The sequence below is a fragment of the Sus scrofa genome, chromosome 16 (genome assembly GCF_054392235.1).
Source record: "Sus scrofa isolate SSC_HxYL_T2T_F1_AM1 chromosome 16, Sscrofa_HxYL_maternal_Yorkshire_Landrace_v2.0, whole genome shotgun sequence".
Lineage (NCBI taxonomy): Eukaryota > Metazoa > Chordata > Mammalia > Artiodactyla > Suidae > Sus > Sus scrofa.
In genome coordinates this window covers 25999818-26025323 of record NC_139398.1, presented here as the reverse complement: position 1 = coordinate 26025323, position 25506 = coordinate 25999818, and the positions used below count along the sequence as shown (strand labels likewise).

General features: G+C 33.4%; 2 protein-coding genes across 7 annotated transcripts in view; one reads left to right on the top strand and one right to left on the bottom strand.

Moving 5' to 3' along the window:
* LOC146395472 (uncharacterized) overlaps positions 1–25506 on the bottom strand; it is a 491363-nt gene that overhangs the window by 431956 nt on the left and 33901 nt on the right. The window lies entirely within an intron of this gene.
* The window catches only part of CDH9 (cadherin 9), a 131914-nt gene that overhangs the window by 105040 nt on the left and 1368 nt on the right, over positions 1–25506 (top strand). For both annotated transcript variants that reach the window (XM_021076628.2, XM_085001761.1), the window contains exons 6-11: positions 1402–1589; positions 2579–2832; positions 14411–14547; positions 15092–15213; positions 20271–20388; positions 20480–20731. In XM_021076628.2, the coding sequence (XP_020932287.1) occupies positions 1402–1589; positions 2579–2832; positions 14411–14547; positions 15092–15213; positions 20271–20388; positions 20480–20731 (1071 nt within the window). The remainder of the gene's footprint in view (positions 1–1401; positions 1590–2578; positions 2833–14410; positions 14548–15091; positions 15214–20270; positions 20389–20479; positions 20732–25506) is intronic.

Genomic DNA, 25506 nt, shown 5'->3' with positions numbered 1-25506 from the left:
ACTCTGACTCTCTGCTGAAAATGTTTCCATTTCACAGCAAATAAAATTATAAGGGGCCCTATCCTGAAATGTTCTGTTAAGGGCTTGCAAATTTAAATTTATAAAATTAACTCCAACACAGAAAAGCATTAATCAAACTTGAAATCTTGATGGTATAATTCTGGATAGTGGGCATATTGCGTATGATAAATGTTAAAAAATAAAGTCTGCTGCGAATATGAATATTAAGCCTAATTAACATAAAACAAACTTTGCATTCTGTTTCCTTAACTATAAAACAAAAGAGTATAATTTGATGACTTCTCAAATGACTTGCTACTCTGTAATTCTATGATCTATTATAATCTTAGTAGAAGTTTTGGAATCATAGTAGCAATAGTAAAAAATGTTCTTGAACTAAGAACTGGGCTAAGCATGTTAAAGATATAATTTCATGCAATCTTCATAACAAACCTAAAAGTTAATTGCTGTCATCATCTATAGACAATAAAATTAAGGGCTAGAGAATTTAACTAAATTTTCTAGTGATAAGAACTCAAATTCAGGGTAGTTGGATTTAGAAATCCCTCTTCTTAACCGCCAAGCAAATTGGAATCAGACAGACCAGGAAGTCAGACTTAGCTTTTCCTTCTGCTTTTCCCAGTTTTACAGGATGATTTCCTTGAGCCCTATTTCTGAGAATAATATACCTACATGGGTCATATGAGGAATAATGTCAGAATATAATAAATTTAATAAATTAAATTCTTACTATATAGATTTCAACACATTAAAGGTTTAAAAACATTTCTAACTTTCATTTTTAAAAAGTTTGTCCTATTATCTCTTGAATAAACCATCACAAACAAAAATGCTTTCATGCACGGTACAATGTAATATGATTGGCTGAAACTGCAGGAGACAGAAGGTTCATATCTCACTTAAAGACATTAACAAGAAAAAAAAAAAGAAGTCAATGTGTATAGATTTATTTTTTTCTATCTTTGAGTTAGAATATAAGAATAAATGTGTGTTCTTTAAAATAATTTAGTGTATATAAAAAAGCGTAATGACTATGTTGAAAGCTCTGTATCAGTAGGAAAAAATTGTCTTTTTGTGTCCTCTTAAGCCAAAAGTTCTACATTCTAATATCAGGACTACCATCTATTATCTAAATAACCTTGAGACATTCACTTAATCTTTCTGGAATGTAAATTTCTCATCTACAAAATGAGAGTTTTCTGCCTTTACAAATTATTTTTCCAGCTCAATAAATCTACAACTTTTGACAGCTTACAATTCAATATAATGAAAAACTGACCAGATCTAAAATTAATTTACTTAAGTAAAAAAGGCAAAGGAAATGAAATATTTTTGTTATCTAAAGATGAAATGTCAAAACAGCTTTGATTTAATTTTCAGGTATGTATCAATTTCATTCTCCTGAGTCTGTACCTCTTGGAACTCATCTTGGAAGGATAAAAGCCAATGACCCTGATTTGGGGGAGAATGCTGAGATGGAATACAGCATTGCTGAAGGAGAAGGAGCAGACATGTTTGATGTCATCACTGACAAGGATACCCAGGAAGGGATTATAACTGTCAAACAGGTTTCTTCTCACTGTCTTCATTTTTTCATTGAGCACTTTATAATTTATTTTTAATTTTCAGGGAAGAAAAGCATAGGACTTATTTCTCCCATCCTTTACATGGTGTCTGTCCTTCATATAAGTAGGAATAGTTGTGATTTCACTTTTCAAATAAGTTAAGCATCTTCATCACTGACACTTAAATGTTGATATAAAACCTCAATTGCTTGTGCATATAATAGACAACCATCAAAGTAGGTTAAAATACTCTCAAAAGTCTGTGTTTTGTTTCTCCATGCCAGAAAAAAAGGGCATGCAGCCATCACATTATTTCATGCACTTTTCAAAATACATATATTGTTAAATGTTATGGTTTATTCAAATACATGAAGTCTGAATATGCTATGTGTTTTATGTTGGATTTCTTGATTTTTAATGAGGTGTAGGAGAACATTATAAATGTTATATAGACTAGTTCAACTAAATATTAATTTATATCATCCTGATTTCCCTGCTTTCATTCACATCTTGCTTCCGCAGTGTTCAGATTAATCAAAGATACATATATTTAAAAAAAAAAAAAAAAAAACACCAGCTTTAGAAACACAGGGCCTAAGCAAGCAACTTCTATGAATAGCTTGCTAAAACTCAACTTTATATTTCTACTGATTTAAACTTTGTGTAACTTATAATAATAATAATAATAAATAGTAAAAATAAATTACCTATGTACTTATTAGATAACGGTTAATTTACCTGTAACCATCAAAATGAAAAATTCATTACTAAGTGGGACTCAATGTCTATACTATAATACTCAGTCACTCTCTATAAATGTTAGGCAAAACAAATATTTACTAATTTATTTGATATACCCATGAAGCAATACTTGGCAAAGTTATTTAACCAGAATTACTGGTACTATTAAAAGAGGTGGTTATTAAATTTTGAAATTGTCTTCATTGTTACATCTGCTATATATTAATTTTTCTTATTTCATTTAATTTCAGAATTTAGACTTTGAAAGCAAAATGTTGTACACTTTAAAAGTGGATGCAAGTAACACTCACCCTGATCCACGATTCCTACACCTGGGACCGTTCAAAGACACAGCTGTGGTCAAAATATCTGTAGAAGATATAGATGAGCCTCCTGTGTTCAGTAAAATTTTTTACCTGATCGAAGTAGATGAAGATGTAAAGGAGGGCAGCATCATTGGACAGGTCACAGCGTATGACCCAGATGCCATGAACAATTTAATAAAGTAAGTATTTCAAGAAAATTTAAGTTTGCAGAAAAATAATAACCACACTATTTACAAGCTGTATGCCAAAAAACAAAAACCCACAATGTTATGATCAAGTACAGTTATAAGATAAAACTCTTCCATAGCATAGACTCTTAGCTGGGCTAAAAGTATCTTGTAAATGCTCTGGATAGAGTATTTCATTTGACTCTTGTCACACTTTACAAAGTAGCTCCTGTTACTATATCTTTTTGCAGATGATAAAGCTAAAGCACTGAAGACTTACATAACTTGCCAAACAGTTACTGGCAAAGCTGGGTTTGAGGAGCATGTTGTCTGGCTCCTGATTCTATGATTTTAATCCATTAGTTGTAGATGATTCTTTTTTATTTATTTTTCTTTTTTTCTTTCTAGGACTGCAGGTGAGGCATATGGAAGTTCCCAAACTAAGGGTCACCTTGGAGCTGCAGCTGCCTGCCTATGCCACAGCCACAGCAAAACAGGATCTGAGCCGTGTTTGCCACCTACATCGCAGCTCACTGCAACATGGGATCCTTAACCCACTGAGCGAGGCCAGGGATCGAACCTGTGTACTTATGGATACTAGTTGGGTTTTTTACCACTGAGCCACAATGGGAACGCCTATGTGGATGTGACTCTTGTCTCATTATTCTTGGATACATCATAGCTCAAATAATAGATGGTCTAAACAAATCATTTAGAAAAAAATATTCTTCTGGAAAGGCTCCTAAGAGATACCTTGAAAACTGTCAAAATACTTTCTATTGAAAGGTAGTCCCAGACCCAGTGCATATCAACATTTTGGAGAAAAAAAAATATCAATTATATTATACTAAGAACTCAGAGAGTTGGTAAAGAGAGTAATGATATTTGAGAATGGTGAAACTGTTAAACCTAGTATAGTATTCTTCGGTAAAGTGCAATAATTTCTCAAAAGTTTAAATGCTCTCAAATATGCCACAAACTGAATAAGTGATTCCTATTCATGGTGTTTAAGGAGACTACAAAATAGATGTAAGATAAATGGATGAATAGGATGGGGAATGAAGATGGGAAAATGTGTCAAAGACGTAGAGGCTAAAGACATAAATAATAGGTTATCTATTAATGCGTGGCTAAAATGCCTACAATTATGCTTTATTTAAAATTAATTTTTAATTAAGGAAAATAAACAATTAAATTATTATTGGAAATGCCCAAATTTCCTAGAATTTATGTCATACATAGAAAATTAATGAGCACAGTATTTAATATATAACTATTAAATTTGGTTTAAGATGTAATAACTAGTCAAGTGTTAATTTACAAAGCAATATTTGTTGCACTAAACATATCCTAATGAATATTTAATTTCTTGGTCAATTAATGTATTATTAAATAAACAATTCATGAAATTTTAATCTGCAGTTAATACTTCAAGTTTAGCTTGAAATATTTGGTATATTTTAATTAGACTTCATTTAACCTTCTCTTTTAAATAAATGTTAGGGTTCAAATTATGTATATTTAATATTGTTCAACATTAATTTTAAAAGATGAGTCATAATGATGCCAATACACAGAAGATTATTTTACTCTAACAATATTGTATCGGCATACAGAAATGCATTAAACTCATAAAATGAAAAAACAAAATTCATAAAATTAAATGAACAAGTAATCTAGTTTTCCAATGGCCTAGACATACATACTAGCATGTTTATATCCAAAATAATGTTTGATCAGGCCACTCAAGATAGGTGTTCTCTTGCCCTCTGTACATACCCTGCTCAACCAATTCCTGCTTCACTTACACCTTACTCACCTCACTCACCTACCTACATACTTGCTCCATTCCTTCTAGTGACTGTTCTATTCTTTAAATCAGAACATCCCCACCATGATAGCTTATCAAAGGACAGTGAGGGGAGTGTCCCTCTGCTAGTTTCCCTAGTAACCCATGAGCCAATGCGAACTCAATACCTACTGGTAGCCTACCCCTCCCTCCTCCACCCCAGCAAAGACTTCTGCCGTGTCCTGCCTGCCATCTACTCCACATAGTGGGGTGTTGCTCCAGGACCTTGCTTCAGAAGTGTAAGCTCCCCCATCCATTAAACCATTGATGTCTTTGTTACTGACTCCAGGCTCTTTTTACAATCTTTTGGTACCAGGATGATGCTGGTCTCTTGGTATGTATTTGGAAGTATTCATTCCTCTTTAATTTTTTGGAATAGTTTGAGAAGGATAAGTGTAAACTCTTCTATATATGTTTGATAGAATTCATTGTGAAGACTCCTGGTCCTGGACTTTTGTTTGTTGAGCATACCATAAGATTGTGTTTACCATGAGGTATATATATAGTAATCCATACATTTATGACTACACACACACACACACACACACACGTGATTTTTTTTAAGTCACAGATCTCTTAAGTTCAAACATTTTAACAACCATGCACTTTTTCTCCCTAGTTCCCCTCCACATTTACTATTTTTGACATCCAATTTTACACATTTTTGTTTTGCATATCCCTTAACTACTTATTGTGTATATTGCTGATTTTACTACTTTTGTCTTTTAATCTTCCTACTAGCTTTATACATGGTTGATTTACCCACTTTACTGTAAACTTGCCTTCACCAATGAGATCTTCCTTTGGTAACTTTCATATTTCTAGTTCTGCTTTTCTTTTTTCACTTAGAGAAGTCTCTCTAACTTTTCTTAAAAAGCTGTTTGGTCTCTTTAACTCTGTAAAACTTCTGATGTCGCCAACAAATCTGGATAATACCTTACCAAAGTATTCCTGCTTTTGGGTTCCTCCTTTAAATCACTGTGTAACTAACTCCCTTCTGGCCTGAAGTTTCTGTTGAAATGTCAACTGAGAGCTGTATGGGGACTCCCTTGTATGTAACTTGTTGCTTTACCCTTGCTGCTTTTAATATTCTCTATCTTTAATTTTTGCTGTTTTAATTACAGTATGTCTTGGCATGATCCTCTTTGGGTTGACCCTGTTTTGGACTCTGGCCTGAATGCCTATTTCCTTTCTCAAGTTAGGAAAGTTTTCTGCTATTATGTCTTCAGATGTGTTCTCTGCCTCTGTTATTTATTTTCCTTTTGGACCCAAAAATATAAATCTTAGTATGCTTAATGTTGTACCAGAGGTCTCTTTTATTTTTATTCTTTTTTTTCTTTTTGCTGATCAGCTTTAGTGATTTCTATTACTCTGTCTTACAGTTCACTGTTCCATTCCTCTGTATCATCTAATCTGTTGATTACTTCTAGTGTATATTTTATTTGGGTTATTGTATTCTTCATCTCTTTTTGCTTCTTCCTTATATTTTAACTCCTTATTAAAAATTTCTAACCTCTTACCATGTTCATCCAATCTTCTCTCAAGTTCTTTGAACATTTTATAATAATTACTTTGAATTCTTTATTGTATGAATTACTTATCTCTATTTCACTTCTTCTTGTGGGGTATTATCTTGTTCCTTCATTTGGAATGTATTGCCTAATTTTGCTTAATTTGCTGTTTTTATTTCTATGCATTTGGTAAGTTGGTTATATTTTCTTATCCTGGAGAGGTGGTATTTTGTGAAATCCTATGCATCCCAGCAGTGCATTCCTCTCTGGTCACCATGGATATATCCCCAGGGGTGCCCCCATGTGGCCCGCATGGGTCCTTCTGTTAAAGCAGGCTGAGTATTGTGGGTGGTCTGTAGGAGTGGTTGGCCCCAGGTCTAGCAGGTTGACAGGCCCTTCCCTGTGTGGCGGCTGCAAGCTGCTGGGTCTCAAGAGGAAGAGTCACAAAGTGGCTTGGCTGTGGGGCCCTGGAGATCCCTGGGCTAGTGCTGACCCATTGCTGGGCAGAGCTGGGTTCTGAATTTGGTGATTGTGATGACAGGGGTCCTGAATCAACTATCAGCCTGTTCTTGTGTGGAGTTAAGTCCCAGGGGATCCTTGGACTGATGTTTGTGGGTGAGGCCAGGTTCTGGGTCTAGTTCTGGCCACTGGCGAGCAGTGCTGGGTCTTAGAGTCTCTGGCTGCAGGGTCTAGAGATCAGAGAGCTAGTGTCAGCCTGCTAGTAGGTGAAACATCAGCACTGTGATGTTTCAGGTCAAACAGCTATCCAGGTGAGAATGCAGACTTAGCCACCAGCAAGCTGGCTGTCATAAGTTCCTCCAAGTCCACAGCATTCCTGAGACCATACCCTGCCGACCAGAGGGCGGGACATAACTGCATCTACCAGCAAGACAACACAAACTATTGGGTTCTACTTCCAGAGACCTTGGGACCCAGCTCTACCTGGGTGGGCAGGCACTAGCCTAGGACAGGCCTCATCAACCAGTGGGGAAGGCATCAGCCCCAGGGCACCCTGTGGGCCCCAGCCCCACAGATTTGCAAATGTTTCCTCAACAAGTCAGTGGATTATATATCCATTTCCTTAAAGTAACTTTCAAAGAGCAAAATTTCTCAATTTTAATAAAATCCAGTTATTAAATCTTGAATTTATGGTTCAAACTTTTATTTTCTAACATAGAAAGCACTGGCTGATCCTAAGATTCTCATTCTATTTTTTCATCTAGGAGATTTATTATTTTTAGTATTATATCTATGATCCATTTTAAATTGTTTTTATATAGTGTGAGATATAGACTGAAATTTTATTTTTCTTTTATGTATATGGATGCCCAATGTTTCCACCCCCGTTAGTTACAAAGACTATAGTCTTCATTGAACGAATTTTGTACCTTCGTCAAAATTCAATTGTTTACATAAGTATGGCTCTAACTCTGGACTCTCTCTTTGATTCCAATTATGTATTTATCTATGTTTATAAAAATAACACAGTTGCAGAGCTGTACAAAAAGTCTTCAAATTAGGTAGTATTTATCATTTATCTTATTTTTTCATTCCTGAAGTTGTTTGGTAATTCTAGGCCCTTTACATTTGCACATATCAACTGCTACAAAAGAGCCTGTTGAAGTACTGATTAGGATTTTGTTGCATCCATTGACCAACATAGGCAGAATTGATAATATCTTAATGATACTGAATATATTACTCCTTATACAATGTGTATTTCTCCACTCATGGAGGGTTTTTTTAGGCATGTTTTGTGGTTTTATGTCTACATATCAAAAACATATTTTATATTTTTATAATTTTATTGCACTGCCAAGAACTGCCAGAAATTATAAAAGCAGAAGTCCTTGCCTTCCTCCTAATCTTATGAAAAAATCAGTTTGTCATCATTAAGTATGATGCTGTTAACCTATTTCTGCTTTTGTATTTAAAATATGTTTCTTATAAGAAGCATACACTTGTTCTGCTTTATTGCACAACCTAACACTCTTTGCCTTTAACTGTAATGTTTAAATCATGTACATTTAATGTGAGTATTAATACTAAGTTTAATTTATTATTTTGCTGTTTATATTTGAATTGCTCTATCTTCCTTACTTTCTGCCTCCTTTGAATTGATACTGTATTTTATTTTGCAGTCCTTTTTATTTCCTTTTTTTAATGCTTCCTTTTTTTTTAATGCTACCACTGTTTTTTGTTTTTTTGTTTTTGGGTTTTTTTTTTGTTGTTTTTTTTTTGCTGGATATAGAATTTTAGGTTGAGAGTGGTAGTTTTTTTCTAGCTCTATAATGAAGATTTTGCACTGTCTTTATTTTTCTCTTTGTAACTTATTTGTTCCTTAAGATGCATTTAAATTTTCTGAATAGTTTTAAGCAATTTATTATGATGTGATTTTCCATAATATGCCTCATACATTTTTGTACTTAAAAAATTATAAGTTTATTAAGCTTCTTGGATCTGTGAGTTTCTGGCTTTTTTCAACCAGTGTTTCTTCAATATTTTTTGCCCTACCTTCCTCTCTTTCAGATCGTTTAATTCTAATTATGTTAGGTCTCTTGAAAGTGTAACACAGCTCAATGGTGCTCTGTTTAATTATTTACTTTAGTCTTGCCACCACCCCCTTTATTCATTTTAAATTGCTCCCATTCATTTTCAAGTTTAATAATCATTTTTTCTTCAATATCTAACCTGCCTTAATTCCATCAGAGAATAATTTTCAACTCACAGACTTTAGTTTCTTTTCCAGAAGTTCTATGAAGAGCTATACATATATCTACTTATATCTACCTATATTATTGCTTAATTTTCCCTCTAATTAAGCATACAGAATGTTTTTAAAACATCGTCAGCTAATTCTGTCAATTGTGTCATTTCTGGGTTAGTTTCAACTGATAGACCTTTCTTTGCAGTCACATTTCCTGTGTTTTGCAAGCCTGTGATTTTTTTTGACTAGATGAAAAATATTGTGTTTATACTGTGTGTAGTATGGAATAGCTTTGCATTTTCATAAATACTCTTGAACAGTATTCAGATGTGTGGCTAAGTTACACAAAACAGTTTAATCATTCTGCCTCTTACTTTAGCAACCCTTACTTCCACTGGCCCTTCTTATTGGTTATATCTGTGGCTTCATTTTATCTACTCTCATGCATGTTCTGATCAGAACTCAGCTGAAGTGCTGGGTGGGATCCTCTTCAACTGTCTATGGTTTTCTCTTTGTGAAGCTCTATCCTCTGAAGTCCCCTGCCCAGAAAATTCTAGCCACCTTGGTTTCCCTTGATTCTCAACATCATCACCTGAACTCAAGAGACTGGTAGATCCATCTGGGCTCCCATTTCCTGCATTATTATATAGAAAACTTCTCAGACAGCAGCCAGTTTGGGAGATCATATCATCTCTTCTTTTCTCAGGATTTATTCTATCTCCTGGCATATAATGCTTCAAAAAAAACCAATTATTAAATATATTTATTCTGGGTTTTAGTGGTTTTGAGGCGAGGAGAAAGGGATAAATACAGTTCCTGTTATTTTATATCTGAAGAGGACATTAAAAATATAATTTCAAATAATGTTTGATTATATAACTATAGCCATTCATTTTAGAAAAAATGAATTGCAGTTAATTTTGTAGTAAATTATATCTATAATTCTCCCCCTCCAGCAGTTAACACCAGTGCTATTTTATTTTATATCCAACAAATAGATCATCTTTGAAACAATTTATCCACCTCCTACTTTTTAATTAGAGCTTATATAACATAAGCTTATATATTTTATTATGAAAATTTGCTAAGTTATTAAATTCTTAATAAAATTCTATTGTACAGATATCATACTATTATGTAGGTAATGCACCACTGATGAAAATGTAGACTGTTTGGATTATCATCTATCTACCTATCTATCTATCTATCCTTCCCTGTATCTGATAATTTCCTCAGGACACAATTTTAGCAGAACATTCCTTGATCAAAGACACAGTAAGACTTGCAGCCTTACTTTACAGTATATACAAGTAGGTGATGCATTTTTAAATTCATAGCTATCCCAGAAATATTCACTTTGTATAGGGTACTCAAGTCTTGAAAAAATAATAAGCAGTGGTTTTATCTGTAAAATCTCAAGAATTACAACAAAGGGAAGAAAAATATTTGGAGAACAAATGATTCTGAAATTACATCTTAAAATTACACTCCCAAATCTGACAAAATATAAAGCCATGCACTCCAAAGTCTGACAAAATATAAGGCTATGCCTGAAAATATAGTATTAAGCCAATTCCTTTTAGTATAAAAATGTATGCAAAAAAAGCTTTAAATATTCGATTATGTGTGAAAAGCCAGCAATAATTCAACAAGGAGACAACATTGTAATATTCTGACGCTTCTGTTTGCTCTGATAGCATTTAGAGGGATGACTGATCCCCAGAGCAGAAACAGGCTATGATAATAAGCATCATGGAGAAACATTTTCCAGGGAACGTTTGGGAAGTAATTCTCATCCATAAGTAAATCTGTTCATCAAACGTATTTTCTGAAATACATCTGCCACTTGCAACATGAGATTATGGTGACAATTAGCAGCTGTTGTCAGCTCTGCTTCACCTCATTAGTAATCATAGATTTCCCAAGTTATAGGACTGATTATAGCTTTACAGGTTCTGAAAGAACATGTTGTCTCATTTCACACCTATTTTATGCTCAACGTACTTAAAGTTCAACAAATTTTTGAAGAAATCAGTTTTACTGCAGTCAAATAGAGAAGTAAGCACAAAACAAACTTGCTTGTAAGAAATTTAGTCATGCCACAGCAAAATATACATGATTCCACCATAAGCTGGAATAAGTAAATAAATGCCTTCACATATAGCAGTAATTCCTTAACATTTGCTCGATTTTATCACAGAGAGTAAAATCATGTCACAAATATTTGGAAAAAAAGATCTGAACTATTTGTTCAAGCATTGTATAGCCACATTCTCTTTTTAAAGGGAAATGAAGGCTTCATAGTTCATAGTTAGAAAACACATTTCTGGAAACCAGTGTCTGGAAAAGAATGAACAAACTCTTAGATGAATTATACTGACTTAGTGAAAGATGTGCCTGGAATTCAGAAAAACAAAAGGAATGATATATTCCTGCATATTACTGATATGTTCTGTTGCCTGTAATTTATTTTACATGTTTTCTTGTACTAGGAAAAAAAAACCCAAAAACAAAACAGGGATCTGCTAAATGTTTGATTCTTAATTATAGAACATTAAAAAAACAAATAAACAAAAACTAGAACCACAGATCAGCTTCCAGTCTCAGCTCTCTTGTGATCTTTTCTACCTTGTTATATTTGCTGTCTATATGATTGGCTCCTGTCTCTGCAAAAGGTATGAATTCAAAAAAAAAATTATACCAATGATATTTTTTAAAATGTATTATTAAAAAAACAACATAATGAGATCAATTAAATATTGTTTTAATAAGCTATCTGCTGGGACATAGACATAGCTTTGTCCTGAGTTAAGTGTCTTTCAACCTCTTTCTGGTCATTTATTGTAATCCAGTGTATTTATTCTTAATAGGTAAGCCAGAACATCCTATTCTGTGTTGAAATAGAACATTGGCTACTAATTAAAAGAAAATTGTCTCTGGGCTTTGACTAACTGCAAGACATCATTGGCAGTGGGGCAAATTTCTGAAAAGAGACCCGGAAGTTTGCAGTGTTAATGTTAAAGTGAACTATTTATAAATCATCAAAGTGATTCTCCTTCATGAATTTTTAACTTGAAAACAGTGCCTTTTAAGGTTGAACCTAAGAGTGGGACAGCCAGAAGCATAGATCTATTTTGATCCCACATAAGTTCAAAGTGAGTCAAAGCTAGATCTGTATAATGTTAGCATTGATGACTATTCCTCAATCATAGAAACCCCTGTACTAATCTCTAGGGCAAGGAGCAATGGGCACCATGCTATTTTTATTTTTATTTTCCTCTTGATCTCTGATGCAAATGATAGGAAGTAATCCAAGATCTATTGAGCCATAAGCAGATAATGGTTAACTACTGACCTTTCCAATACTGGAGATAAATATATAAGGGGAATATTATGAATGAGTTCCATTCAACACATAGATACAGTTGAATTACGTTCTTTTATTTGCTTTCTTTGTGTTTCTTTTCGGATTGTTTGTATTCATAAGCAGAAATTGGTATAAGTATTGGAGGAAAAGAAACATTTTTTTAATGTTCCAGTGACTTTCTCATCTCACATTAGGAACTAAATTAGAGGAGGATTGAAACTTAGAGATAGGAAACACTATATTTTGTTTTATTTTAGCATTATTTAAGCAATAGAAATTAAAAAGACAAAATTTGATGACTTTCATCCTCAATTTTAGTACATTAACAGGTATTTTAAAAATAAGAACTATTTTACAATTAATGAATTCTTAGTTAAATCCCAATATAACATTTGCTTCTAAGACACATCTTAAGCATTTCTGTGTAACTGCTTTTATATCTAGGTTTTAAATTATCCTCTTTTTACTTAAGGTTTCCCATCCCAGAAGGATAGTTATTCTTGGATAATGACCATATGTCATACGAGTTTTAAAAAAATCTAAAAATAATAAGTATAGAACAGACTTGCGGTTGCCAAGGGGGAGAGGGGAGGGATGGGATGGACTGGGAGTTTGGGTGTGGTTAGTAGATGCAAACTATTACATTTAGAATGGATAAGCAATGATATCCATGAGCTCTATCACACACTATATTAAATTGTTAAAATTATTTTTGAAAACTGAACTTACTAATGGATCCCTTAATTTAAGCATAGCTCTTCTAACAATAGACTATGTCACATGTTCTTTATTAAAAATAATCACAGAATTTAGATAAATATATTTTCATTCAATATTTTAAAAATCACCATTGCTTCACAATACTTAGAAATCTAAATATCTTATTATGTTTGTTGAAGTCGGTGACTGATGGTGGATATATTACAGATTTATGGAGGAAGCTGTTAATTCTCTAATTCACTAGATTAAAAAGGAGTTCATTTGCTAAATGCCTTTAATAGATATCTTGAAAAATGAGCAAGATTCCAGATGCTGATTATTCTGTTAGTTCTTTGCATCGTTCCTTTAGCTGTCCTTATTCTAACCAGTTTATCCCATGTTTTATAAACCTGTTCTACAAAGCCTTGTCTATGGACTTTACAACATGGGACTCACCTAAGTTTTTTAGAATAATGGAAAACAGTTCCCACACTAGACCTACTGTATCGGAATCTATTTTTATCAAAATTCTCATGTGATTCATAAGAACATTAACTTAGTTTCCTGTGTGGCTCAATTAAACACTTAGCAGCAGAAATCCCAATCATGCAAAAATGGTAGCTAGTACAACATAACAAAAGGATTTTCATATAAGCTAGAATTTTACTTTGCTGTCTTCTTCTTCCACTCCTAAGGGTTCATATGATTAGTTTAGGCCCATCTAGCTAGTCGAGGTTAATCTCCCATCTCAATGTCTTTAGCCTTAATCTGCAAAGTTGACTTTACCATGTAAAGTTACATATTCACAGGTACCAGAAATGAGAGATGGACATCCTTTGGATGAGGGTGAGCATTATTTTGCCAACCACTTAATTATAAAAAGTTTATGGTCAATTTTTCCATACACAGCGCTGATCAGAAAGAGTCATGTAGTTCTGTGGTCCTTTGTCATTTCAGTTTTTATTTGGAATTAGTTGAAGGGAGAGATTGGAAGACCCTTGATTCATTTGAAATAATCCTTGAATAGAGAACCATTCAAGAGCCATGTATTTTACAACAGCTTCTCCATATTCACTTATACTTATAAAGACTCTGTGTTCACATGTTTTTATATTTTTTTCAACATAATTTCAATGTATCCAATGCAATTGACTCTATCAAATGTAACATGTCTGAAGCACTGCAATAGAGCTATGATAGAATAAATAAAGTGACAATTAAAAACTCACTTAAAAGCTGTCACAGGGATTCATGACTATAAATAATTACTTCCAAAGTACACATAATCATAAAATAGTCATAATAAAAACAGCCAAGTATATCAAATTGTCTAATGACAATTATATCTAAAATAATTTCAAGAAAATTACAATTTTTTACTTGTCACCTTTATCAGACCATTGTGTGAAATTGTCTGTAACTTTAAGAAATGGGCTTATGTGTGTCTTCTCCGCTAGATACTCTGTTGATCGGCATACTGATATGGACTGGATTTTCAGTATTCACTCAGAAAATGGCTCTATTTTCACTTTGAAGCCTCTAGATCGTGAATCAACTCCTTGGCACAACATCACCATTACAGCCACAGAAATAAGTAAGTTGGAAATACATTCATCTTAACACATTATTTTTCACCAAAGTAGGGAAATAATAGCTTTAAATAGACTTTTTGTCTTGAGTAGAACAATTTTATTAGCAAAATCTGAGAGTAGTGATTTACACTATGTTGGATTTTTGAATTAATGATTATCAAATATTCACTTATTTTAAACTTGATTTTCTTTTACACATACTGTAGGATAAAAATATAATCTAACTTCATAAAAATAATTAATCAGTCTAAGAAAATTATTGCTTATAATTATTTATGATTATAAATAATTGCTTATAAATAATATCCATTCTCAATTTTATCATGTTTTTGCTTATCATGTTTATATTGCTTATAAATAATATTCATTCTCCTCTTTTAATCATGTTTTTCATCTGAACAATGTAAGAAAGCTGAGATAACTATCACCAATCCAATCAAGAAGTGAATACTCCAGAAATGATCTGTTGCTAAGTTACAAATGGTGAAATGATAACACCACTACTCTATAAATGAAATTGAAATTTTACACATGTTCTCCCTGCAGATAACTCAAAACAAAGTAGTCACATTCCTGTCTTCATCAGAATTCTAGACATAAATGACCATGCTCCAGAATTTGCCATGTACTATGAAACATTTGTTTGTGAAAATGCAAAACCTGGGCAGGTAAGTTACTATAAACTTAAAAAACATTTCTCCTCACAAAGATAGAAGGATTAATTAATTAATTTCTCTTCACAAATATTGATGCAGTGCATTAATTTACTTGCACAATTTATTTTCATGCAACCTATTGTCAGTCTTTGTCACTTGTTTAATCTTCCTGTACCAAAACCCTCACAATGATCTTAAAAATATGACTTTAAAAATATATTTTATATAATCCATGATATTATAGGAAAAATTATAATATACACTTAATTTATATACCAGGCACATACTGAATATCACACATAAAAAGTTCTTACCCGGATTCATAATTTTACTGATACTGAGTTATAATCACATATAGAATAAAAATACATTATTAAATATAATATGAAGTATGAAAATAAAATTGTTCTGTGTTAATATAAAGGAAATCATAATAATTGTTTTGTTGATTATATTTTGCCCCTTCCAATTGCTCAATGAGGACATTTTGGTTTGATACAAGTTATATTTTCTTTATGATTTTTCAATTTTATTACCTGTGAAATAAAAAAGATTTATAGGAGTTACAAAATCCTCTTATATAGTAATAGTTCAGATATCTCTAAAGTAAGAAAATGCAGAATATGCTCATTTTTTACACTAGTACAGTGTTTTACAAATGACAGCAACTGCACAAATTTTACTGCAGGAAATTTTAACCAGTTGTTTTGATATTTCTTTAAGGAAAAATTAAGTAGACGTTAAGAATCGTATATAATTCTATCATGATTTATTATTATTATTATTATTATTATTTTAATAGTTATTTCCCCAATACAATTTTTTTTTCTACTATACAGCATGGTGACCCAGCTACACATATATGTACACATTCTATTTTCACACATTATCATGCTCCATCATAAGTGACTAGACATAGTTTCAAGTGCTACACAGCAGGATCTCATTGCTGATGCATTCTAAAGGCAATAGTTTGTATCTATTAACCCCAAGCTCCCAATCCATCCAACTCCCTCCCCCTCCCCCTTGGAAACCACAAGTCTATTCTCCAAGTCCATGATTTTATTTTCTGTGGGAAGGTTCCTCTGTGCCATATATTAGATTCTAGGTATAAGTGATATCATATGGTATTTGTCTTTCTCTTTCTGACCTACGTCACTCAGTATGAGAGTCTCTAGTTCCATCTATGTTGCTGCAAATGGCATTATGTGGTTCTTTTTTAAGGCTAAGTAGTATTCCATTGTGTATATATGCCACATCTTCCCAATCCAACTGTCTGTCAGTGGACATTTGGGTTGTTTCCATGTGTTGGCTATTGTGAATAGTGCTGCAATGAACATGCGGGTGCATGTGTCTTTTTCAAGGAAAGTTTTGTCTGGATATATGCCCAAGAGTGGGATGGCAGGGTCGCATGGTAGTTCTATGTATGGTTTTCTAAGATACCTCCATACTGTTCTCCACAGTGGTTATACCTGCTTACATTCCCACTAACAGTTCAGGAGGGTTCCCTTTTCTCCATACCCCCTCCAGCATTTGCTATTTGTGGACTTCTTAATGATGGCCATTCTGACTGGTATGAGGTGGTATCTCATGGTAGTTTTGATGTGCATTTTTCTAATAATCAGGGATGTTGAGCATTGTTTCAAGTGCTTGTTGGCCGTCTGTATATCTTCCTTGGAGAAATGTCTATTCAGGTCTTTTGACCATTTTTCAATTGGGTTGTTGGCTTTTTTGCTGTTGAGTTCTATAAGTTGTTTGTATATTCTAGAGATTAAGCCATTGTCAATTGCATCATTTGCAACTATTTTCTCCCATTCTGTAACATAGGCAAAACACTCTCTACATCAACCTTACAAATATTTTCTCAGGTCAGTCTCCCAAAGCAACATAAATAAAAGCAAATATAAACCAATGGGAACTGATCAAACTGATAAGCTTTTGCACAGCAAAGGAAACCAAAAAGAAAACAAAAAGTCAACTTACCATGATTTTTTAATATAGAAAATAAAGTGAAATACAGTCTTTCTTCTATTACAGTAGAGATTATAATGAACTAAGTATTCCTGCCCCTTTCCAACTTGTATGTTGAAGCCCTAACCCCAGTGTGGCTGTATCTGGAGATGGGGGCCTCTAAGGAAGGAATTAGGGTAAAATGAGGGCATACATGGGGCTCTGATATGATAGGATCAGTGACCTTCAAAGAGACACTAGGGAGATCACTATCTCCATATACATGCTCAAAGGAAAGGCCATATGAGTTTTTAGCAAGAAGGTAGCCATCTGCAAGACCTCTCCCAAGGAAGCCACCATGATGATGCTCTAATCTTGGACTTCCAACCTCCAGAGCTGTGAGAAAATAAATTTCTGCTAATTAAGCCTTCTAGTCTGTGGTCTTTTGTTATGGCAGCCCAAGCTGACTAAGATAGAGATACAAACCACATTCAACTTGCATACACATAAATAAATATGACGATTTTCTTTTCTTTTCACCAGCAGAGAATCATTACAGTTATTTGGATTTAAAATTCTTTTCCTTTTTTCACTTTGTAACATGTAATGGGCATATACCCAGTTTACTAAATGATTTTTAATTTGATTCTTACTTTTCATAGCATGGCCACACATTAGTCAGCTTATTCAACTATCTATTTATTAATGGAAATTTGGTCTACTAATAAAATGCTAATCTAGTAGACAGCACTACAGTGATCATATAATACTTTATGTTATACACTACCTGTTATCATTTTTCTCTGATATAATCCTCAAGGTAGAAATAGATTTTTTCTAAATTACTCATTAATGTTTCCAAATAGCATTTGAAATATGTTATATGCCTAGTAATAACTACCATCAAAGGTGGATAATTGCCTATTTACTGGGAAATACCAGATTTTAAATATCTACCAATATATAAAATTTCATAATAATTTTAATGTAAATTCCTCTAAAATTACTGAGGCTGAATATTTTTTCATAAATGTGGCCATTTTTAAAAAGTCTTCACAGCCATATTAATTTCCTAAGGCTACCATGACAAATTTCCATCAACTAGAAAGTTTAAAACAACAGAAACATATTCTTTTACACAGTTCTGGGGGCAAGAAGTCCAGAAATCAATGTGTCAGTAGTTCCTGCTCTTCCAGAGGCTCTATGGGAGGATTCTCCCTTGCACTTCCTAGCCTCTGTGGTTGCTGGCAATTCCTGGCATTCCTTGGCTTGTGGACCCAAATTAATCTTTGTCTCCATTGTTACATGACACTCTTTCTGTATTTCTCTTTGTGTTCCCATTTCCCTCTTTTTGTGAGAATTTCATTCACTGGATTAGGGACCATTTGAATTCCTATGACTTCATCTTAACCTGATTACACCTGCAAAGAGCCTGCTGCCAAATCAAGTCACATCACAGGTACTTAGGATTAAGACTTAAACATTTATTTTGGAGGGACACAAGGCAACTGACAATAGCCTATAGATATTCTTTACTTATTCCTCTATTGGTATGATTTTCTTTTATTGATTCATGTGAGTTGATATATTACCAATTAATACTTGATAATGATAAAGTATAATTGATAACAACTAATTAAAATTATTTTAATAAATACTACTACTATTAACACATCTATTTCATTGTTCATATACTTGGTGCAAAACAATTTCATTGTTAAAATTAACAAGGTTAAAAACAAAACACAACACATGTTAAGGTACTGACATATATTTTGTCTTAATATAGGATTAAACAATCATATCAAGACCTGAGTTAGATAATGAAAATATCAATGTTGTCTAAGATTAAAATATTACTAAACATTAGTTATTTCTATTCTGGAACAGAAGTTTGAACAAGAATATTAGATCCTATGTAAATTTTTTCTATGGCATGCTGCAATCTTCTAAGGAGAAAATGTGTAGCAAGTTTGTATTAATAATTATGTACTTTCAAAAGCATTATATAAAGAAGCAAACAGTGACATGTCACTGTCAATAAAATTAACAAAATTCTAGCTAATATCAAGTTAAAGAGAAAAATATTAACTAGTGAGTATGAAGGTTGGTGTGGCTGTTGAAGGCACAAAATAACCAAAACAATGGATATATTAAACTACTGTGAAATTCCAAAAATTCTTCCTCACAGAATGTTGGACTATTATACCTGGAAATGCGCAACTGTTTTTTTTAGAGGAGAGATTTGAAAGTAATGGTAATTAAATGACTGTGATTACAGATCACACAGATGGCAAAGCCAGGACTAGAAAACAGGCACCCTGATGTGTAGCTTTGTGTTTTATCCACAATAAAGTGCTCATTGGAATTCTCCTGCCCAACCTACCATTTGCTGCTTCATATTCACACTTGGCACACCTCTAACCTACAATGAGCACAGCAGAGAGGTGCTATAATTTCTCAAATTCAACACTGATTTTACAAAACTTTAAAGTGTTTATTTATAAATTCTAAATTTTTCAATTAGCATTAAAAAGAAAAGCAAAAAAACGAATAAAGTAGGCAATATGACTGTAATTATGGTGCCATTTAGCTTTAAAATCTTCTGCTTTCTGATGTTATATGGCATATTGCTCATGTTTCCAAAACTATATTTATAGTTTCCTTAATAATTAGGAGTAGCTGTGCTAAGCACTTGTGTTTTTTATAAATGCTTCTGTTATGTTCTTTCCTTTGAAACAATCATTATCTAATGGAGGCAACAGATTGGTAACCAATTAAGAATAAAACAGACTGGCAGTATATATTAACAATGTTAAAAGACAAAAGATATTGGAGTGGTCACATTTTTCTTTAAAATTGGTTACTATAGTGGCCAGGGATCAGACAATGATTCATAGAGGGGACTGCAGACTGATAGCTCATGGGCATTTTTCATTTTTCATTAAATAGGTTACATTAGCCAGAACTATAAAAAAAACTTGGCAAATTTTTCTGAAAAGGGCATGTTTTTGTTTATTTAATTTCAGTGATGTATTTAAAGCACAAAGACTGATTTGAAATGTACTAACAAGAGTTGCTTTCTGTGCTTGATTTAATTAATTTTTCTTCTGTTTTAGTTGATTCAGACTGTCAGTGTAATGGACAAAGATGATCCTCCCCGAGGCCACAAATTCTTCTTTGAACCAGTGCCTGATTTTCCCCTCAATCCAAACTTCACCATTGTTGATAATAAAGGTATAGAATGTTTTTAAAGCCAAATATTATGAAAGCTTAAGAGAGAACATTTAAAACAGGTCTTTTTTTGCCCCCCCCCCTTTTTTTCCAGATAATACAGCAGGAATCATGACTCGAAAAAATGGGTATAGCCGCAACAAAATGAGCACATATCTATTGCCGATTTTAATCTTTGACAATGACTATCCAATTCAAAGCAGCACTGGCACACTCACCATTCGCGTGTGTGCCTGTGATAATCAAGGGAACATGCAGTCCTGCAATGCTGAAGCTCTGGTCCTCTCTGCTGGCCTGAGCACAGGAGCTCTCATCGCCATTCTTCTCTGTGTCATCATTCTACTCGGTAAACTCTGACCCTTCATGAATGATTTGCCCCCGAATTATGTTCATTCAACTCGGGAATTCTCTCCCTTATTACGAAGAGATTATGCACTGAAAAGCACTCTTCTTTATAGCTAAAGATTGAAAATTTTAACTTTATATTAAAATTGTTCTTCCCATTGGGGAAAAAAAAAGGTTTTGACAGTGGGGATAGTTCTAGCTTTCAAGAGATGAATAACAAAGATATAATAGCTAGTGATATAAATATATTTTAAAATATTTTATATTTATAATGTTTAGTGTTAACTATCATGGTCACATTTCTAAGGACATTTCATTTAATAACAGATTTAATTTTCATATCAATTCTGTAAATACTTTTTTTCTTCTACAGAAAGGTTAACTTACACAGTCACTCATTCAGAAAGTGTTTTATCTAGCATTCCCATATTGTTCTATTTCAGAATTCTTCTAACAACTATTCTCAAAACAAAAGACTACTTTACAAATATTATTCCTAACAAACACTACACTATGTATATCAGACGTGGAATTGGCCAATTCATTTAAGTTCTCACAATAAGATAAACTTTTTTTCTATACAATTTGTTAAACACAGGTGCAAAACACTAAATTAAAAGTTTAAATTCATTTATGAAAATATCACTATGGCACTGTGGTCATACCTAGTCCAGCAATGTTTTCTAAATAAAGTCATGCTTCCAATTGTAAATGTTTTATCTGAGCATATCCTAACAGGACAACAATTTAATTCAATTAAACAGTTGTTCCACTGTAAAACATTCCCCCAAAACTTGTTTCCAACAAATATTCATCCAAAACAAATGCTTAAGGCAGGAGAGCTAGCCAAATTTATGTTCCAATGCTCATATGTGCTGGCTCCTTTTCACTGCAAATCCTTTCAAGCTATCTGGATGAAATCCCTTTGGCCAGATACCCTTGCAGGACTTCAGTGGGGAACTGATGAATATGAGGGTAAAACATTTGTCTCAGTTAAGATGAACCAACCACTTAGAAAAAAATTTTCTTGGAGTGGTTTAGAACTTACACACTACTGCCATCATCCACAGCAGTCCACACCTCCACCTGCTGCTAGGAAGTTCAACTTCTCTGTAAAATATTGTTGTACCCCCATGGAGATTAAATTTTGGCTTACCCTTTAAGCCAAATGCTACTGATACCATGTGCTTTATTTCCTCAAATAGTTCTACTCTTAGAAGAACTAATTTAGAACAACATGAAAATACGTATACATCAAATTTGATCTTTTAATTTCAATATAAATATAATACATATATGCATATAAAGACATGCACGAATACATGGGGGAAAATCTACCTGAAATAAATTTAGATATTATGACATTATCCAACTAAATTGTACAATATTTTTCTCTATGCAGAAATCCTAGAAGGTTTCTTTTATTCTGAAAATTCTGTCATCTTTCTGCCCTGAGCAATATAGAAGGCACACATTTCTTATATTTCTACCTTCCCAATTTATTGCCTAAAAGGGGAGTAATTATTGATCATTTTAGTTAAAATGGGTTCTAACTCATTAGAATTCATGATAAAAGCTCCTTAAGCATTCTTATTTAAAGTCTATGCTAATGGCTGGATATAGTTACTATATTTCTGAAGTTATAAGAGTCTGTTCTTTGCAAGGTGATAATATAACATGGACAATAATATTTTAGACCTACCCTGTGACAGTTTGAAGAAATGTAGCTTGTAGTTTATACCCATGTTACAAGGAAAAGTAGAGGATTAAAACCTAGGATGGGACTTTTTAAACTTGTGCTTCCTTGGACACCTTTGGTAGTGAAGATGAAGCTTATGGACTTATTTAGAATAATTTAAATTTATAAAAATAAGACATGTACCACAAAAGGAAATATACTTATCCAAATTTAAAAAAACACAGAAAGCAAAAAGTACTTGATTATTGCCATATGTGCCTTGTTCTAGTGTGAGTCTAATGATCATTTGAGTATGTTCTAATTATAGTGCAATATAAAGTATCTGCTTTCTAAAGGTTTACCTTCTGTGTGGTTACTATTACTACTTATACTGGTTATATATGTGTGTGTGTGTATGAAAAATGCTAAATTCAAGTTACAGATAAGTGGAAATAATGAAACCTTTCTTTTCCTATTCCTCATCTTAGCCTCTCTGAATTCTATTCACATACCCCAGATTAATAACCACAGACAAGAGAAAAGAAGCAGATAATTTTGACCTAGCAAAGGAGAAAATACTCAGAGCAGATTCTGAGGATCACTTGTGAAAGTCTGTAAACAATATATTAGCTAAGAAACCCTTAGAACAATTTTACTATTTAGTTGTTCTATGCATGAAAAGGTAGAGAATTTATGAATAATGTATTCAATATTAAAATTAGAAGAACCCCTTTTTTCTACTGCATGGTTCACTAGATTGGTGGATTTCAGACCTATGTTGGACTTAATTATGTTCATGCTTATGAAGAGATATCCCATTTTCTTCTTTTTGTCTTTTTAGCACTGCACCCTCGGCATATGGAGGTTCCCAGGCTTGGGTTCAAATTGGAGCTGTAGCCACTGGCCTATGCCATGGCCACAGCAAATGCCAAGGCCAAACCACGACTGCAACCTACACCACAGCTAACGGCAATGCCAGAACCTTAACCCACTGAGCGAGGCCAGGGATTGAACCTGCATCCTCATCCGCTAGTCAGATTCATTTCTGCTGAGCCATGATGGGAACTCCAAGATATGTCCCATTTTTAAGAGTAGTTTTTTAAAATGTCTTCAAAATGATTTTCAATATAGCTCAGCACCTATAGACTGCTCTGTGGAGGTCAGTGAAAGTACTAATGAATTTTTTTCTACCAATTAGTAGAATCTGAGGAAAGCGTTTTAGACAATATGACAAGAGCATCAGACAGTTCTTTAGCATAGTTATATAGGCTTCAAGGGCCATGGCAAAATAATGGGTTCAATGGAAATGAGTTTCTGTAATCAGGAAACAAAAATTGAGAAAAGGATGATAGGTTTTTGAGCCAACATTTTCTGACTTCTCATTGAAACATTAATAGCACTGAGAAAACATTTAACTTCCCTAAAGTGAGGGAAACCTGCTTTTACTTTTTCCTGGCAACAGGTAAGTATGATTTTTCTTTATTTAATTGTTAACTTTTCTTATATATAAAATTAGGGACTTAGTCCATTTTCAATGAGAAATTTTGTTGGAAATCACATGGTCTTCCTTACATTTTATTATTTATTTATTTATTTTAATTTGAGAGATGGAAGTTTATTAACACCCTCTAGAGGTAGGTTTTTAGTTATCCATTATTGCTTGACAAATTACTCCAAATTAAACAGCTTAAAACAACAAACATTTATCACGTAGTTTCTGAAGGTCGGGAACACAGAACTATCTGGTAGTTCTGGTCAGGATCTTGCAGCCAGGCTGCTATCCCAGGGCTGTAGAAATCTCAAAGCTCAACAGGGCTCCCAAACACACTTACATGAAAGTCTAAGGTTCTCCCTGACTAAAACAGACTCTAGTTTCTCACCATATGGGTCTCTTCACAGCATCTCTTGTAACATGGCAATTTCCCAGACAAGCAATACTAGAGAGAAAGAGGAAAGAAAGCCCAAGATGGAAGCCAGAGACTTTTTTATTTATTTTTTTTTCCAGATGAAATACTTTAATAACTTTCCATTGCTCTTAGGATAAGTTTTGGGCTCCTTAACATGGTCTATGCATCTTGCATGTTCATTTTTTTCAGCAGATGTTGGTGAGTACTTACCATGTGCCGGATGCTCTACTAAGCACTTAAGAAATATGTTCTGGGCTTTCTGTATATCTTATGATACAAATGTAATGTTGAATTTCAAAATGTTTTTATTTTGCAAGTGTTCCTTGTCAAATATACGCATAACAATTTATTTATTTATTTATTTTTATCTTTAGTCTTTCTAGGGCCAAGCCCACAGCATATGGAGGGTCCAAGGCTAGGGGTTGTATCAGAGCTGTAGCTGCTGGCTTATACCACAGCCACAGCATCGTGGGATCTGAGCTGCATCTGCAACCTACACCACAGCTTGCGGCAACACCAGATTCTTAACCCACTGAGTGAGGCCAGGGATCAAACCCACAACATCATGGTTACTAGCTGGGTTTGTTAACCACTGAGCCACAATGGGAACTCCAGCAATTTAAATTCCAGCAGTATAACAAGAAAGAAGAAAGTATATCATACATGGAGAAATTCATAGTTAACTTGATAATATAAATATGTAAATGATAAAAGAATACAGCATATAGAGGGAGAGCAATTAACATTTCAGCCCCAAAGCTTGACTGCAACTGCGTAAGTCAGGGAAGTCCTCAGAAATGAGGTAATATTGGAGCTCTCTTACAAGATGAGTACAGGTAAGGACGAGTTTGAGTTTGAATTTTATTTTATAGCTTATAGAGTTATATTTCAGATTCTAAGCAGGCTTTCAAAACCAAGTCAGTTAAAGAGTTTAAACAGATGTGACATATGGGAAGAGATGAGATCAACAGCATATATATATGTATATACATATATAAACACATATATGTATGTGTATATATACACATTTGTACACTATATACATATAAAATATGCATACAATGCACATGTGTATATATACATATATGTGAGTAATGTTTTGCATGTATTCCTTGAGCCATTAAGAAAGCATTATATTGGGGTTCAGTTTCTCTTGGAATATAATGATTGTAGCTTTAGAATTCTAGTATT